This window comes from Cloeon dipterum, chromosome 3, assembly GCF_949628265.1.
Source record: "Cloeon dipterum chromosome 3, ieCloDipt1.1, whole genome shotgun sequence".
Taxonomy (NCBI): domain Eukaryota; kingdom Metazoa; phylum Arthropoda; class Insecta; order Ephemeroptera; family Baetidae; genus Cloeon; species Cloeon dipterum.
The window spans coordinates 22,210,877-22,229,357 of record NC_088788.1 but is presented as its reverse complement, the minus strand read 5'-3'; the positions used below and the strand labels follow the sequence as shown (position 1 = coordinate 22,229,357).

Here is an 18,481-nt window from a genome sequence, read left to right as displayed (position 1 = left end):
TGGGTGTCGTCCTTTTTGGCGTGATGAAAGGAGATTGGCACAATGTGGCCAGTTGACAGTTACGCGATTAAATAAAAAATATAATATTAACTACTGGAAATAAAAATGACAAACTGTTAACTGAATTTGCAAACATTTGTATATTCTGCTCTATTTTCCTACCTTTTCTTAAGTACTTCCTTTTATGAACTTTCAAGCGTAACATCACTTGTTTATTCCACTCATCATTTAAAACGTGCTGCCATCTGTTTGACAGATCATCCGGATTTTTGTTGACAAATCGAAATAATTTGTTTCAGCGAATTTTGTTGCATTATCGTGATTATGCTGCAATGTAGAGTGGGCTAATCGAGGGCAAAAAAGTGCCCAGCAATTATGCACTCTCATCAGCATACCGATTCGCACGGCAAAGAAAATGGACATTCTCATCACCATGGCCACAGCCACCATCATCACGAGCATGTCCAAACAGAGATTGAGCTTGGTACAATTATTTTAATAAAATTCCCATGCATGCATAAAGAACACTACATTTCATGCATTAACTATTGAACTTTCCGATCCTTTTTTCAGGCACCCCAGTGGATTCCAGTTTTATTCAGGTACATACGTGGGACTATTATTTTTTATTAACTGATCCACACCACTCAACAGGAAATTACAATATGTTTTTTCTTTCCCGGCAGCGCCAATATGGTTCTTTTTGGCAGAACATCAGCAAAGAGATCGGCTCCTTGTTAACACAGAGTCAGTCAAGGCGAGTTGTGGTGTTAATAGCTGCAAATCTGCTGTGCAGTGGACTAATATATTCTTGGTGTGATAGCACGAATAGCATAGGTAATTATCATTGAAACAGCAAAAGCACTCAATTATACATATCGTATTATTCGCACAGCACTAGAGGCTTACAGCTATACAATATGGTTCAATTTTGTGAGTCTGTGCACAAGCCTCCTCTCACAGTGGGTTTCAACAAAAGGAACCAGCCATTTTTACACACTTGGTTACGAGAGATTTGAAGTACTCGCTGTGTTTACCAGCACTGTCCTAGCGCAGTTGGGGGCTCTCATTGTGACCAAGGAGAGCGTAGAACGACTTTTGGATCAACCTTACATTCACACGTAACAGAATTAACTAGACATTTGATGTTCATTACTATAGAGATGTTGTTTTCATTTCAGGGGCCGCCTACTGTTTGGTGGTGGCTTTGCATTTGTCAGTCATTTGTTGGTGCTCTACGGAAACCATAACCCTGCCCTGGAGTATGTGATGAGTGCTGCCTCTTCCAGTTGGCTGCAGGACCACGTGTCTGACCTCAGCCACATTTTGTGCTCAGCAATGCCTCCTCTGAGGTCTCTTCTCCTCCCAAGGATCAATCCAATGCTGCTTGTTTCCCTAGCAGGATTTCTTTCCATACTTTTGACAGACTTACTGATAGAATTCAGGTTTGTGTTTCTCCAATACATATTTAATTTGAATTAAAAAACGCTTTCAACATAGGGATTACCACATGATGGACACCCTGGCTGCATTTGTGATTATAATTGTTACCTGTGCCACCATGTTTCCAATGAGCGTTTATAGTGGCAAAGTTTTATTACAGGTAAAATGTCATAGCTATTTATGGTGTTGCTTGAAAGAGAAACATTTGTTGTAGACCACACCCGCTCATACAGTAGGCCAATTGGACAAGTGCTTACGAGAAACACTAACCATTGATGGCGTCCTTGAGTTCCGCAATGAACACTTCTGGACACTTTCGTTTGGAAAACTGGTCAGACTTTGCAAATCGCATCATACCCTAATATTTACTGAACTTATTGAACAGGCTGGCTCGCTTCACGTAAGGGTGCGAAGAGATGCTGACGAGCAAAAGGTTCTAGCTCAAGTGATCGCGAGGCTGTCGCCCCTTGTGCCAGTGCTCCGAGTGCAAGTGGTCAAGGATGACTGGCAGCATTCCTCCTCATCACTGTTCTCGTCACCTCAAGTGACCTTTTCCCCGTCCCCGTTTAACTCCACACAGCCAAACAACAACTTGCTCTTCTCAGGCGTTACGTCCCTTGACCCTGATAAATTCCCATTCAAACCGCACTGATGGCTTTAGTACTTACTAAGCTTTTCCAGTGCATGATTGTATAATATAATAAATATTTGGATTTATATTACTAATATTTTTTAGCTGTTATTATAATACGCAATTCAAAATGCATCCATACCCACTCAAGAGTGCTTGATAATTTTTTATCATTTCATAATCAGATTATGAATTTATTACTCAAGTGCCTCCAGAAAAAAATCTAGTTTAAGCATTATTCTCTGCCGATTTAGCTGGCATTTCAATATAACAATGTCAATTACTCAACTACAGTCAGTATAAAGATAAAAACTAGAGAGAGTAAATTAATTCCATCAAGAAATTTATATGCTATGAGAGCCTCACATCTCTTATTGTTAGTCCTGAATTGAATATTAGATTTTCCATCATATCTTCCTTTACGACCACTCAGAAGTTACAATTTTAGATCTGGCACATTTTGGTTTCACTCAGGTTATGGCATGAATAGATAAATATAGAAAAAGCTACAGTAATAAGTATTAAAATTAATATAATTATCAGAATGAGACCAGCTTTGAACCAGCCATAGAAACTTAAACCTTGATTTGTTAGAAATTTTACGAAAGTTGAAGTTCATAGTTTCTAACCTGCTTCAAGTTAGAAATAGCAGGATATTCGTTATTTTATTGAATAAGTGTAATCTAGGTAATATACAATTCATACATTTTATCTGATGATTTTTTTTCCCAAATGATATTTTTTGTTATTTCTTTTGGATATAGGGATGTATGGGAGAAAGTATTACACTGCCGACTTGCCGATCCCCAATCAAACAAATTTTGAATCTGAAAAGATCAAGCTGCTCGTATAATATCTGATTAAATCTTGCGCATTTTGTGTATTTCTAACAACAAGTAATTTTTCCCAATTTATACTTTTAATTTGAATATTTTTATTAGAATTTCCCTTATATATTAAAATGAGAACAACTCGGTGTAGAACTGGTGTAGAAAACGAATTGAATCGTCATATTTTTCTGTTTTATTAACTACACTTATATTATCTCCAATCTCTCAATGATCTGTATAATTTGACCAATCGTTATGCCAAAGAGATCAGGTGCACCGGAGAGATCATAATGTTTTAATCATAGTTGCAAATTGTTAAAATATATTTATTCAAAACTGATTAAATATCAATAATTATTTTATCATTTCGTAGTTGCATATTTTATTAATTATTTATTTTTTGTATTTTTAATTATTTCAAACAAAATTAATAATGGTTACTATGGTTAGTTTTTACGTGATTTGACGTTCTGTAATTTTTTTAGCAAAATTTAAGAAATTAAGAGAACTTTAAAACAGGAGAGAGCTGAATGGGTGCTAGTCAGTTCTCACTTTTAACTTTCTCACACCATTTTATCCTTTTTTCAACGCCGAGTTTCGCGCCGTTTGGTACAATGGTCTCCCGAGCAGGATCAGTTCCTCGCTCGGCCAATGAAAATGCATCGACGAATTGCTTTTGAATGAAAATGTCAACAAAACAATTCGACACAGGGCCTGTTCATGTCAAAACAAGTTTCACATGTGAAAAGCTGCCGCATGTAAAGTCGCGGGGGATCCGGAAGAAAAAGAGATCAAGAAGAGGAACGAAAGGAAAAAACGGAAAAAGAGTCAGTAAAAACAAACACGTCAAACAGGAAGATCAGAAGCACGCTTTTTCACACATCGATCATTGGAGCCGACAAAGCTGTGCCACGATTAGCAAAAATACAACGATGGACCAACTCCATGCCGATCCAGCCCAATCTTTTTGGGAAAATTACAAAAATGCCATGGGATGGCAGAACAAACATTTCATGAATTATTGGAAATCACGCTGTGCTGCTTTAGAGTTGGAAAACCAGCATCTGTACAACACAATTCAATTGCTCACTGTGACTGGATCAAATCTGCCTGAGTCTGTGGTATGTATAATTTTATTATTATAACCTTAGGTTTATTTTGCAACACGTACTAATTAATATCTTTATAAAAGAATCTAAAAACTGACGGAGATGTAACTCACAATCAGTTACCTGATGACATGGAGGCGGAAGAAAACATTGGAAGTGGAAAGGAAAAGTTGGAAGAGTCGAATGAATCGATGAAAGAGGAAACTTGTCACGAAAATAATCAACAAGCTTTGGAGGAAAATGAAGATTTCTCCTTCGAAGTGAATGACGAGATGATGGAGTTCTTGGCAATCTCAGCCAAACACAAAATGGAACTTAGTATGTTTTAGTGAAAAAATTGCGCTGGACAAATAATTTCAATGATTTAATTTTGTAGAGAAGAAAAGAGAAGCAGAAAGAGAACAAGAGGCTGCTGAAATAGCTCAGCAAGGTAATTAATTTTAATTTATTAAATCAATTTTTGATAATAGCAAATATAAAGGCAGAAGATACAATCGAGGTCGTCAAAATTATCAATTAAATAACAATAATTAAAATTGTGATAAAGTTAAGTTGGAAATTTGACATTAAATTTTAAAGGTCTCAATTTCCGATTTACTCAATATTCACTACTAATTATTATATCATTATTTTCAGTTCCAAGTAAAGCTAAATTACCAAGAGAAATCATGGAAGAGCGGAAAGTGGAAATGGAGAAGCTCTATGGGGCTGATTCTGCTCCTATGATTTTGGGGATGGAGACTGCTATGCAACTTAGCTATCAAAAGTTTGTTGATAGGCACCAGCCAAAACACTGGCCAAACATTCCGCTGAATCCGTGACTGTTTTCGTTTTCATTTTGCATAACATGTTAAGTTGTGAACTATAAAGGGACTAAAAATTGACAGGCATTATTTCAACTAAAGTTCAACTAAGTTTCTACAGTATGTTGCGTGCTCAAAGCAAACCTGAATAAAATATTTTCTTGTCGCTTAAATTTTGAGGTTTAAATAATTAAACATTAAAATAAAAAAATGTCGATATCTGCCATGAAGGATACAAATTTAAGCCATTGTTCTTAATATTACTCTTCTAATGAGAAATACCATCGTAAGATGGCGCATGCAGTGTTGATTTTGATAGTAAATACCTTTACGGAAAATATGCAACCTGCGTAGTACATCCACACCGCTTGTTGCATAAAACATTCTTCCTCTCCTCTGAATTGGAGCGTAAATATTAAGTGGCGTATATTGCATGTGGAATATCCACCACAATATTTTGGTTATTAGCATATTTTCCGACATTCAAAATGCCTCTGAAATTATTCATCCTGCTGGGGATAATTTTTATGATATTTCCCTGAAAAGCAAAACACATAATAACACACGACGCGCACACAACCCTGAATGCCTTTCCCTCTTAAACGTGCAATGTGTGCTCTTTTTCTCCCGAATTACAATTTCAAATAGCTGGTGCGTTGGCTGGCCAGCAGTTCAAAATGCGCAAACATACGCTTGCGGAGCCTGCGGCTTGAATAAAATACATGTCATTGCTAAAAAGAGAATCGCAAGCTGCATCAGCCCTATAATCAGCACGGCAGGATTTCTCGAAATGCCAAATTAGGACGTGTACAACGGTAGGGCCTCGCTTTTTAAGTACTCGGTTTCTCTCTTTGCAAATCAATAATCACACAGGTATATATACAGGCACCCGAGGCGCCTCTTGAAGGATGAATCGCACAAATCGCGGCTGATACTGCAATATGTATGTCATTATTTCGGCGTCTGCATGCGAGTGGAACACTCATTGTGCAGCTTGACCCAGCTCGAGTTGGCATAAATTTTTTGACGCAATTACAGACTGCAAGTGCTTATAAGTCGCTGTGATTTCCCCGTCCACATTCCGGCAAAAATTGCTCCCTGAGATTCACAAGGAGACGTACGTGTTCTGTTAAACGCTTTAAATTTGCATTTCTTAGCATTTTTTGCAATTCCTTTGGTATCACATATTTTAAATGAACGATCAGTGTCGTGGGAGCTTGCTGTTAAGACGAGCATAAAATTGTAAGTTTCGAATCAATAAGTTAAGGTATTATGTCTTGAACAAATTGTTTTTTTTATAAAAGTAACACATATTTTTTAAGGGGTAGTTGTATCGCAGTGAGGGCGAGTTGCGAGGTATTACAAGATTTCAGCACTTTCTCTCTCTCTCTCTCTCTGCTTAAATAATTAGCTTCTCTGAACGAGACTAACGCATCGCGTGAAGCACAACGATTGTTTTGTACAAGCAGCATACTGCCGCATAAGCTAGTGCCTGCTTTTAAAGAATAAAATTCATTTTTCTTAATAAATTAAAAAACAAGTCAATGGTGAAATTTAAAAAGTTAAAACATCAACCTCTAAAGGTGGAATCTTAAAATTATCAATAATATATATTGAATTAAATAGTTTACGTTGCGAGTGGCACACCCAACATGAAGGAAATGAAACAGCGTCAAATTAGTGCGAGTGGGAAATTCGCTAGTTCTCAATTTCCTGCTACCTTCGGGGAAAATGCAACTGCGGTCGACCGACTGGCGCTCTATTCTCTCCTTGAGCTTGAAAACGTACTTCGGTTCCTCTATTCTCTAGCTGGCGTCACTGCCACACTCGCGCGTACAATAGAATGCAGAAATGCTGCGCCGAGCGGCCGAAAAAGAATAAGTAGTTGCTCCATGAAATGATGCTCGACGGGTCTGAAAGTATCAATTATAGAGCGATTAGGGTCCCATCCAGCATACCTGGTGGTGGTGCCATCAGAAGGCTCTAATATTACAGGCTGCTCTTTTTTAGTGTTTCGCCTCGAGGGGCGCTTTTCCCCCATAGCTGTTCCACAAATTTAATGTCCTTCATTATTGTCAGCGGCATGGCTCTGGCTTGTTGCACTCGACATATGTACACAGCAGCGAGTGAAACGCGCCGAAAGAGCACTCGAATCGAATCCTGACATAATTATTGACTGATGTCTACAAGGTAGACGTGATTAAACCACAATATCTATCATTTCAATCAGTTTTTGGGACGGGTTTCGTTGCCGCCGCCGCCAAACGCATACACTGTGGCGATTTTCCGAGTTTTTTTGTCTCTATATAATTACGGGGATAATAATGAGATGTGATTGCAGAGCTGATTTTTGTGTGGCGAAAGGAAACCAAAAACTAATATAATAAAAAATATCACTGCTTTACCAAACATTCGAGTGTCTTGTGATGGAGAAAACCGATAACGTCCCGTGCTTACAATGCGGTGAGGTCAAGATTTTTTCTTCGCTAGATTCCTGCAAAGGAAAAAAACTGGAATGAAATTATTTTCACTGCTCCGTGGTTATTATTCTCTCTCACACACACCACACAAATAATGCAGGCTACTTGCTATGCTCACGTGAAGTTGCTATTAATCCACATTAGCCATAGCACGCCATAAATTATGCTGGAAAAATTTCCGCAAGATAAAATTTACAAAGGATCGCGAGATGCAAAATTACTTTATTTAATTTAATGCACACGATTGAATACAATAGATCAGCGATAGAATGGGTAGATAAGGTATAGTGCGCGGCAGCAGCAAAAGTATGTTAAAATAACGTGTATGTATGTATGTATATTATTATTTATCAGGCTCGGCGCGGTATACATGCATATCCTGCTGCAGCTCGGTGAGAGTCGCCGCGCCGATCTCTCGACAGAGTTAAAACCGTGCAGAATTAAATGTACAAAAGCAGCACAGGCTGCGCTGGACTGTTCAGTCTTCCTCTTTAAAAGCACATGCCACACAGCGCATTAGTGCATAAGACGAGCGAGAGAAGAGGTGAGTGCATCCCACGCGAAATTTCCGCCGTATTGTATGCAAGAGCAGAATGAGCGCAAGGGACAAGCTATTTTCTGAGCAGAATTATTTGTCATTGTCGCATGAATAAGTAATTTATGTGCAGCAAGATCGGTTTTCTGCTCATTTCATGTAAGCTCACACGGACGTACAGCAACAAGGAATTTTAAAAGAGAGTGACATTGATTTTTTGTGAGTTAATTGCGTGCTGTAGTGATTATGGTTCCGAGCTTTTGGCAGAGGAAATGCTTCAAGAAAGCAAAAGGAAACAGCTTTTAGGGTTGCTTTCAATGGGACATACCATACAGTATATGAATTATGTAATAAGGATTTTGTAGGTCCGGTGTTCAGGTTGTCCAGGGCCAGCGACCCGTGGACAACATTAACCATTGATTTGAGTACTACAAATTCTAGTTAAGCCAATTGCATCAAAAAATAAAATTGTGTGAATTCCACAACTATATATACACAGCTGAAATTTTATCATATTGAGCGCAGCTAAGAAACGAGCTAAAAAAAGTTTGAAAAAGCATAATAGAGCGAGTAACATGAGCGAGAAAAGCGGAAACGAGCAAAGGAATAGCATAAGAAACAGCAAAAATGAGCTTAGAAATTTCGAGCAAGTCGAGCCAAAATGTCCCAAATATGTACCAAAAAGAGCGAGTGAGAAAAAGCTAGAACGACCTACTCGCGATATGAAGATTTTTTTATTCCAGATAAAGGACAGACTACTTTTAATTCCTCCTAAATAGACTTAAAACCATTACCAAGGGGGTGATTCTCAGGTCTTAACTGTCTTTTTTTTTTTTGCTCTTTTTATCCCTGTCCTCTCGGACCGGGAAGGGCGCGCACTGCACTAGCACGAATGCTGAAACCCGGGTCCCGATAACACCGCGAACGGATAACATGGGCGCACCAGGCCGCACAGGGACCCAGCCCACTCAAGGGCCACTTGCCTCCGCACCGAGGACTGCATCGAAACGCTAGACATTCATCCCGTGAAGCCAAATCACCCATGCTGGAAAGGTGCAAACCAGCAAGTAGCGAGTCGGCGCCGGTGCGCCTCCCAGCCCGTTGAGCAATTTGAGCATTTCGAGTCACTAAACTAACCACTTTTTGCCATCTCTGACATTTCAAACTTTTAATCTTATTTCAAAGGATTTCTAAAGATGCTCTGATCATATAGGTACAAATAATAATTGCCGTATACATATAAATATCATAATTATAGACAGACTAGAGTGCAGGGGTTTGAGTCAAATGTCAGTCATGATTCTAATCCTATTACTGTTGTCTATTAGCTTGGCCGCACGCTTGTTATTCTAGTGCAGAGCTAGTTTTTTAAATGAAAAATACCGGAATGTATCACACCAGCTTCCCACCCTATGCGAGCTGAAGTGAACTGCCTTTTATTTGACTATCACCCCCCCCCCCCCCGAAAAGTGTGTTTGTTTATCCATTCAGTTAAACTGTTTTCAGGATGTTCGACAGATTTTGGCACCTGTGAAAATTTCGCAATCCGCTCATTGCCTTGCATTTGGCATTGAGAGTGTCATGAGTATGCGTGGCTTGCAAAGAGGCTTGCTGTTCCCTGTCGCATCTTATTACTCGAGACACATGCTGCTGTTTGTACATGCACTAAAGAAAATTTATTTATTCAGCTTCGCAAGCTTATAGTGTCATAATTCTAATTGTCAGCTCAGACGGCTCTCATCCATTTAAGGGTTGGCGCGAGTGCTGGGTCACAGGGCCGGGGATTTAAAGTTTCCAAAACTTATCGTCGATATACCAAGTGAATAGATCACTCAAGACTATAGCTTAAAGATTGATTGATGAGAAAGACATACGTATTATAATCCAAGTGTGTAATGCTGCTTATAGCTTGAGCATGACGAGTACACGCCAGACATATTTGATTACAAAAAATCTGCATACAAATTGACTTTAAAATGGATTGAGACAATTCCAAAGACGGCAATTAATTTGCATATAGATTCAATATTGTGAGTGCGAAGCGAATGATTAAAAATACAAAAAGTCGGCAGGTTGCTCCTGCGCAAATATCCGAGCCGCGCAAAATTTTCATATAGAGGACATTCTTATTCAAATCACGGTGCGCAACCCTTTCAGGGAAAGGTTGCATGCGAACTTGCCTGCCTGCACACAAGAAACGTGAGTTGGCCGGCGGAGTGAATTACAGCGCTGAGGCAGAAAAATAAACTCGAGATGTAAAATAAAAAATAAATATCAGGCGCACATGTGCAGTGCGCAGGGATGAAGTAATATCTCGACAGGGAGCACAATGTCAAAATTAAATGCATGCATGCAGCAAATGATGCATTATTCGCAGTGGATTTCGCAGACCATAAAGCATGCAGCCGCCGCTGTGGAGAATTATTGCGTCGCTGACACTCGGCGGCACACAAATAAGAGGAAAATGAAGAATACGCGCTGAGCACTTTCGTACGCGCCTTATTTATACGTGCACACATGCGTTTTTCTCGTCGTTTCAGGATTCAATTCACACAGTTCACGCGCGGCAGTGAATAATCTTTAAATGCATCATGCAAAACGACCATAACTCAAACGGCTGCTGCCGTTGCATCTTTCCGCTCGCCAGACGACGCGAATCGACACAAAAGGCGTAAATTGGCCACACTAGTCGCTGATGCAGGAATGCAGGACATCGGTGATTACACTATATTCATGTCAGTAGACTGACACGCTGTCGGTTCTGACGGGATTGACAAAAATAAAAACATTAAAATAAAAAAACTTTTAGATACGGAAAATGTAATCAACCTGTAAATCAATGAAAAAATAATTTAATTGTATGGTAACGGGCCAAATTTATAAATCCTGTTTTAGATCTATATCTAAAATAAGAAAATTATGATCTGACGAAAAGGACTGTGCTTAGGTACTCAATTTTTTTCGGATGAGTTTGTATTATAAATACAAAATATATTTCTCAAGAAAAATAAGGCAATATTTTTTAACTGTTTATTATCATCCAAGTCACAAGTACCTTAATGGTACGAACATAGTCATAACATATAAATAAAATTAAAATGAGAAAAGGCAATAGTTTTCCTCCACCACGAAGCCACAATCTTTTTTCAGACTGTTACAAGACTCAATTTTTGGTTATGCAAAAATGGACAGCTGTAAATAATGGAAAAATAAATATTTTTTAAACAAATTATCGATTTTTGTACTGAAGCATACTATGCAATACTTTTCTATTCCTTAGAAGTCAATTAGATATCTACATATTAAATAGTTAAAACAATGATCTCCTCAAACATTTGTTCAGCAAAGATGTAACATGCAATGCTTTCCTCTTTAAAACTGTGCTCTTTGCTCTAAAGAAATATTGTATATATTGGGACAACTGATGCCCCATCCATCAGCAGAGTTGTGGTGTCTCCCTCACAAATTTGTCCACCTGGGTATTTCGTACACTTGTAATCCTTTTTATATACTCGTCCGCATATCCCTAGGGGAAATTCTTTTATTACCTCAAAGTGATGACTATTTTCGAAGTCATGTTCGTTCTGTAGAGAACTAGCAGCACGCTCGGCACGAGGCCGCAGGAAATTGGAGGGAAATTCATAACTTCTTTTACTTATCTCATATTTACGATTATTCAAAGTTTAAAAATGATTTAAATTTTTCTATAAAGCCATTAAAATTGCCTGGAAAAATTTAAGAATTACTTTTTATGCAATCCATTTTTTTAAGAAATGATCTCACTGGAAGACATTAATTTCTTGTCGCCTGAGTTAATTTTTAGATTGTTAAGTTTTGTAAAGAGAAGATCAAAAGGGCTAACTAAGACATCCGCTCTTAGATTTATTAAGCGGCATAAAAGGGTGCAGTAAAAGTTCACCTTTTGATTCTCACCTCAGCCTCGAGACAGAATTTTTTTTCTCTCAACACATATGCGGTCCTTTTTGTCGGAAAAACCTTGATCGGAAAAAATGGCATTAGAGAGACGGTTGGTTTAAAAGGCGGCGTGGCTGCAGTTTATCAGAATACCAAGGTGGGCCAGGATCAGAGCTGGAGGAAGGGATGCTTCGCTTTTTTACAGGGCTGTATCTCTGGCGGCGTCACATATTTAGTTTTCCTCTACCTGCACTTGCCCAGAGGAGAAAATACTCAACAATGGGGACCTCCCGCCGACCGCGAGCTTGCTGCCTTTGAGTAAGCTTTGTGCAGAAAAGATGTATCCCAATGAGGGATGTGGGGGCATCTCCCGTCATCAACACTTGTCTTCTTGCTCGCGGCCTCTGCAGCCAGCATAGTACGCTGCGCTTATTGTGGCACACATACAATGTATCGGGGCTGTTTGCTATTTGGACAACTTTGATGGGAGAAAATGTTTTCAAGCGTGAAAGAGTTGATAAATAAGGCAAGATTTAAAGGAGCCGAGGGGATGCCGATGGAGCAGATTGAGGGCTTGGTCAGCGCGGCGTTGTGTGGGAAACTTAGTATTTTTGATTCAGATTCAGGTTGATTGTGAAATGTGTACAATATCTTATTGAAGAAGCGAAGCTGCCACATTGAATGCATTTTCAATTCATCAGCCACCACTATAGCGGATACAGGGAAGGAAAACAGCTGCACATGGTAATCATAATGGTTACCTGATCTAGATTAGAAAATTCAGCGTCAATTTTAAAGGTTTTTTCGCAAATCACACTAAATTAAAATAAATAAAAACTGGCTCGCATTTTAGGTAGAATAATTTCTGTTCTAAAATTTTAAATGATATTCTTTTAACAGAAACTAGTGAATAAAATGTATTTGCTGATTTTTTTTAATGAGATTATAAGGTTTTGTGAATTGTTAAAAATTCAGGCATGCAGATTTATGCTAAAATAAAGAGGTGACAAAAAAGGGAAAAAATCTCAAAAAGGAAAATTTCTTCGAGTCCTTTGCTGAATGCACATTCTGGAAGATTGGCACCAGGAGTCAGTATATGATAAAAAACGGGAATGGAAGCGGCAGCGTCGAGCTGAGGAAAAAATCGACTTGGCCGGCCGGCCGGCACTCTGCTGCCACGGCCAGCTTGAAAAACAGCACTCGCTTGATTCCCCTCCGCGCCGTGCCATGCGCGGTGTGGATAATATTTTTTTGTACCATCATACCCGTTTTCTACCTTGAAGGTAGCTTCGCGTCTCGCTTGCTCCGTTCGATTCCCCTACATACCTGTAGCGCTGCATGCCGTCTCCTCTGCCTACCCGTACCTGCGAGCCCCACGCATCCCGGTCCGTGTGGCCGGCCTGGCGAGGCAAGGAGGGAGGGAGACTTGGAGGAGGAGAGGAACGCGAGACCTTCAGTTGCTTACGAACAGCGACCTAAGGAGGGTTCGGTGCTTCGACGAAATCCACGCGCACTGCCTCTTTTCGCATTTGGCCGAATCGCGAGGATGCTGGGGAGCGGGTCGACCGCTTCGACCTGTTCGGCACGCCGGAGATAATGTGCGTCGGCAGTCAGCGAGTGCGAAAGTGACTGACCTGAGAGCAAGAGTGGGCACTCGGCGCTGCTGCTTGGCGACCGCCACTTCCAGTTCACCGACACTGTACGTGAAAAGCGGCCGCAATTCAATTTCCCGATCGATCGGCACCTGTGCAGTTTTTAAGTGCGTTTGCAGTGTGTGTGTTGACTTTCGATTTCGAGGAAGCAGTTTGGATTACCTGAAGCCGTGGTAGGTGTTCCAAAGCCACTGAACTTGCCAACTTTGCCCCGGGCGCGGAAGATTTCAACGCCCGATTTTTCAAACGCAACTCAAATCCTTTACTATTTCAAAACAACTCAGGGTTGTTGTTAAATAGATAAGCTGCTTTTACTTAACACCTTTAACAAGTTCATAAATAAAAATGACCATCGACATATTTTTAATTAATGTCATTCAATTTGTAATTAACAATCCCAAACATTGAATGAAGTCAATCAATAATTTAAAACGAGATAAAAACATTACCGAGAATATTTAGGTGCGCTTTAAAATCTGCCGTGCTGCCGTGAGCACAAATTTGCATTTTACTGACAAAACGCTAATTAACGAGTAGCCTGGGTAGCTCATGCATGCATATATTTATTTTCCGAGAAGCTCCTCTAATTCATCATTCATTAGCTCGCACGCACCTCGCCAAATCGGAATCACGCGGAGCGGCGGCTGGCCCTCGGTACACCCATACCCAATAATTTTATTAGCATATTAACAGGAAAATACCCAAATAGAATACTTAGCGAAACGCCGGCAAGCAACAATAAAAAACACAGCGCACATGTACTGGAGGTTGGCTGAGCTTTATATATGCGGACATCTTGTATGCTCCTTCGTCTCTATGTATTTTTTCGCCTTGGGCGATAACTCTTAAAAATCTTCTTTCCTATACGCGCGCGGTGTGCCAAGATGGTGTTGGTGCTTCTCTGAGGTATGCTACTACTACTACACTGCTTTGGTGAACCGGGCAGACCGGCGATCCAGCCGCATTGAGAATTCGGTTTGGGCCACGGGGCAATGTGCCTGCCTGCCTCAGCATCTCATAGAGATAGAGTCGGCTCGGGCTGCTCTTTTGAATATTTTTCATCCTCTCTCCTAGAGCGCAGAGGAGGAATTTTAATCATGCTCCAGTAATAGGTTTTTTCAACTTTTGTATTCTTCTGGCTCGCGGCCGCATAATTCTGTCCGCTTTTGTTTCCAAAAATATTCATATTCAGCAGCCGCTTATTTTGCATTCATTAAACGTGCCAGGCGAAAACGCGTGGGAATCGGTGCTATTCGTCGGTTTTGCGCCGATTTTTATGGTGGAGTGCACTTTGGCTGCTCCCGCGCGCGCCGTAATTGTAGAATGCAGGAGTAATGATGCCGGCTACTTTCTGAAAAACGGTGACACGAATCGGCTCGCCACACCCTCGTACGATGTTCGATTTAAGATGCATTATTTTGCTTTTATCCGCACGGCAGCTAATGCAGTGGAAATTAAGCAGAATTATTGGCTGATATGCTGCAGCCGCAGCACGCCTAATTAATGCGTCTGAGACGAATGCATGTTTAATTTATGCTATTATCCAATTGCATTAGCTCCGCTGCAAAAATCGACTGGTGGTTATTTAAAATGCGCTTATTCGTGAGGTGCGTGGGTACGGGGCAGTAAAGTTTTATTTAATAGCAATGCATTAATGAATTCTCATTGTGTCGCTATATTTTCCACCGTTGATTAAAAGTAATGATAAAAGTAAAATTCTGTAAAAGTGTTGGGTTACAAATGAGGGAGGAAAGATTGTTGATGAAATCTCCATTGCAATCCTCTGGCTCAAATTAATTTCCTGGGTGTGTCGCTGCATTTTGTCATTAAATCGTTTCAAAATACAAGCTCAGTTTTAAAATGAAGACATTTATGAAATCGTCTAAGGATTTCGAGCAAGGAAATAAACGCGTGGACTGCATTTCTTTAAAACCCTTACAACGTCCGTGTTTGTTTTGAAAAGCTCACTTATTTTATTCTCCTCTGTTTCAGTCAGGACTTTCTGTGTGAGGCACGGAGGGGGTGAAACATGTATCTGACAAGTTGACGAGCACAATGGTGTTACGAAGGAGCAGAACGCTCGGCCGCGGGATCGCCCCCGACCGGCGGCCACTGCTCGTCATTGTGGCGCTGATGCTTCTAAGCGTCGACAGCGCCGAACACACGTGCAAATTCAAGATCTCTGAGGGCGTGCCCATCGGAACCACGATCGGTCACATTGGTGTGGCTAAATGCGAGCCAAGCACTCTCAGCCCTCCACCGCCACCCTACCTGGTGGTGCCGGGTCCTGGCTCCGGCGTGGACACGGACCTCACCATTGACACCAATGGCGAGATTCTGACACGCATCGTTCTGGATCGAGAGCTCCGCTCGTCCTACTCGCTGGTGGCGATTCCTCACAACAACGGTGGAGATAACATTCGCGTGGTGATCCAGGTTCTGGACGAAAACGACAACGCGCCCACCTTTCCGACACCGTTCATGCACATCGAGTTCCCTGAAAACACGCCACTAGACGTGAAACGCACGCTGCAGCCAGCGAGAGATTTGGACCTGGGAGATTTCAACACGCAGAGCTACAAAATTGTCTCGGGAAACGTGAACAAAGCGTTCCGCCTGTCGCCGCACTTGGAACGTGACGGCGTATTGTACCTGGATCTGCAGATCAACGGCACCCTGGACAGGGAGACCATCTCGTCCTACAGCCTTGTGGTGGAGGCCATCGACGGTGGCAAACCACCTCTGAAGGGCTCAATGATGGTCAACATCACCATTCAGGACGTCAACGATAATCAGCCCATTTTCAACTCGACGCGATACTTCGCAAATGTGCCTGAAAATGCGACCGTCGGGACGAGTGTCTTGCGAGTGTTCGCCAGTGACTTTGACAGTGGCGCTAATGGCCAAATAACGTACTCGATCAACAGACGGCAGAGTGATCGTGAAAATATGTTCCGCATTGACGCGACGACAGGTGAAATCGCTGTCAACAGGCCGCTGGACTTTGAAACGTGCCATGTACACGAGTTGGTTATTGTGGCCAGAGACGGCGGTGAGACGCCGCTGGAAACGACGGCATTCGTTTCGGTCAGGGTGACTGACGTGAACGACAACCAACCGACAATCACAGTCATCTTTTTGAGTGACGACGCCACTCCCAAGATCTCGGAAGGTGCTCAGCCTGGTGAGTTCGTTGCTCGAATTTCCGTGAATGATCCCGATTCCAAGGAGGAGTACGCCAACGTGAACGTCACCCTAGAGGGTGGCGAAGGCCATTTCGGCCTGACCACTCAGGACAACATTATCTACCTGGTCATCGTGTCGTTGCCGCTCGACCGCGAACACCAGTCGGACTACACTCTGTCCGTGGTGGCCACCGATCAGGGAACTCCCCCGCTGCACGCTGCCCGAACGTTCAAACTGCGCGTGACAGACGTGAACGACAACGCTCCCGAGTTCGAGCAGGCCGTCTACCATGCAAACGTGCTCGAGGTGGCCGATCCAGGCACCTCGGTCATCCAGTTGTCTGCGGTCGATATGGACGAAGGCAACAACTCTGCCGTAACCTACTCGATCGTCCAAACGCCGGACACGCATTCGAGCTGGTTTGAAATCGACTCCAAGACCGGACTGATCACCACCAAGGCGCCTGTGGACTGCGAAACGGACCCAGTGCCTCAGTTGACTGTGATTGCAACGGATAATGGTCGACCGCCCTTGTCGGCGTCGGCCACAGTGTTAGTGACGATCCACGACGTCAACGACAACGAACCCATCTTTGACCAGAGCTTCTATAACGTGTCTGTCACTGAAAGCGAGCCCGTCGGACACTGCATTCTTAAGGTAAGACCGATCCCTCATATTTTACACTGTTATACCGCCTGATCGATTAAAGCTCACTCAAATTCTGATTAATAATCCTTGCATTCCGATCTTAATTACACCTTATACTACGCGTTTATTCCACCAATTATTTATTTATTTACGCTGCCGTATGCGTGTCTGAATAGTGGGAGTGTGCTTCGAAGAGTTATTTGTATATGTACACACACTTGAGTGGTACATACGCTCGCTCTCCTCACTATTATACAACGTACAATCTTTCATATTATTATTTAAAGCCGCGACTCTTATAAATAAGAGAGATAGGCCACCCGTCGTTCTCCATCATCTACATGTTGTAGTGTGGCATTATTTATGCTAAAAGTTTCAAGACCCAAAAAGAGCGTCCGTCATTCTCTTACAGTTATAGCCTCATAGCTAGCGTGTAGACGCGCGGCCACAGAGAGAGAAAAAGAATAATAATTCGAAGCAGTGGCAAGAGCAGCTTCTTTTGCTTATATTCCGCGCTGTATATTTAGCTGTCATCGGCTTGTAAACATTATTCTATACACAGTAGTCATAGAATAAAAAGAAGAGGAGTATCTTTTTATTCGAGAGTCTCACCGGATTAACATCGTTTGCCCCCTCTAAGTAAAAATTATGTGTCCAAATGTGCCAGCTGCTCTCCGCTTTGTGCCTCCGCCGCACACAAGCCAGAAGACATGATGGAACGCCCTGGCAAACGCACGCAGCAGTCGCTCTGACAAATTGAAATTGGTCGTTTCAAAAGTTCATTTTCGCACCACCGACTATTTTCATTTATTATGTATACGAATCCGATTTGCTGCGTCGACCTGCTGCTACTATTTTTGCGAAAAATGACGCTGAAAATGGGCTGAGTCGCGACGTTTGACCCTGATGGCCGCAATTACAGGGTGTGTTTGAGTGCGTGTGTCGACGCCGGCACGTCGTAATTCAACGTTTTGCCCATTCATTTTGCGCAATTGCTAATTTAATCAACTCCCAAGCGCCTAAACGAGAACCTTACCGCCGCGCAACGCCCCGTTTTGAAACAATGCGAGCTGCAGACGCACGGCTAATTTTCTCCGCTGCATCTCCGCGCGCAGCATCCTGCCTGTACTATTAGACTGGGTGGTGCTCCGTTTTAATCACCAGATTTTCACCATATATGCACTGTTGATGCATGGAGCCCGCCTGCCTGCACCTGCAATTAATCAAGCGCGGGGATGCACCGTGTTTC

At 41.8% G+C, this 18,481-nt stretch overlaps 3 protein-coding genes across 3 annotated transcripts in view; all 3 read left to right on the top strand.

The window, feature by feature from the left end:
* The first annotated feature begins 220 nt into the window (after window positions 1-220).
* On the top strand, window positions 221-2,169 carry LOC135941270 (zinc transporter 6-like). The gene is made up of 8 exons (XM_065486630.1): window positions 221-484; window positions 574-602; window positions 687-837; window positions 896-1,121; window positions 1,182-1,445; window positions 1,501-1,603; window positions 1,658-1,774; window positions 1,829-2,169. The coding sequence occupies exons 1-8, from the start codon at window positions 376-378 to the stop codon at window positions 2,093-2,095; spliced, it is 1,266 nt and encodes a 421-aa protein (XP_065342702.1). The 5' UTR covers window positions 221-375; the 3' UTR covers window positions 2,096-2,169.
* Window positions 2,170-3,584: 1,415 nt separating this feature from the next.
* LOC135939061 (gem-associated protein 8-like) lies at window positions 3,585-4,989 on the top strand. The gene is made up of 4 exons (XM_065483220.1): window positions 3,585-4,025; window positions 4,097-4,331; window positions 4,390-4,443; window positions 4,650-4,989. Exons 1-4 carry the CDS (start codon window positions 3,585-3,587, stop codon window positions 4,832-4,834), a joined length of 915 nt encoding a protein of 304 aa, XP_065339292.1. The 3' UTR covers window positions 4,835-4,989.
* Window positions 4,990-13,191: 8,202 nt separating this feature from the next.
* Window positions 13,192-18,481, top strand: part of ds (dachsous cadherin-related 1) — a 121,713-nt gene continuing 116,423 nt past the window's right edge. The window contains exons 1-2 of the mRNA XM_065486522.1: window positions 13,192-13,571; window positions 15,391-17,241. Of these exons, the coding sequence (XP_065342594.1) occupies window positions 15,454-17,241 (1,788 nt within the window). The 5' untranslated portion in view covers window positions 13,192-13,571; window positions 15,391-15,453. The remainder of the gene's footprint in view (window positions 13,572-15,390; window positions 17,242-18,481) is intronic.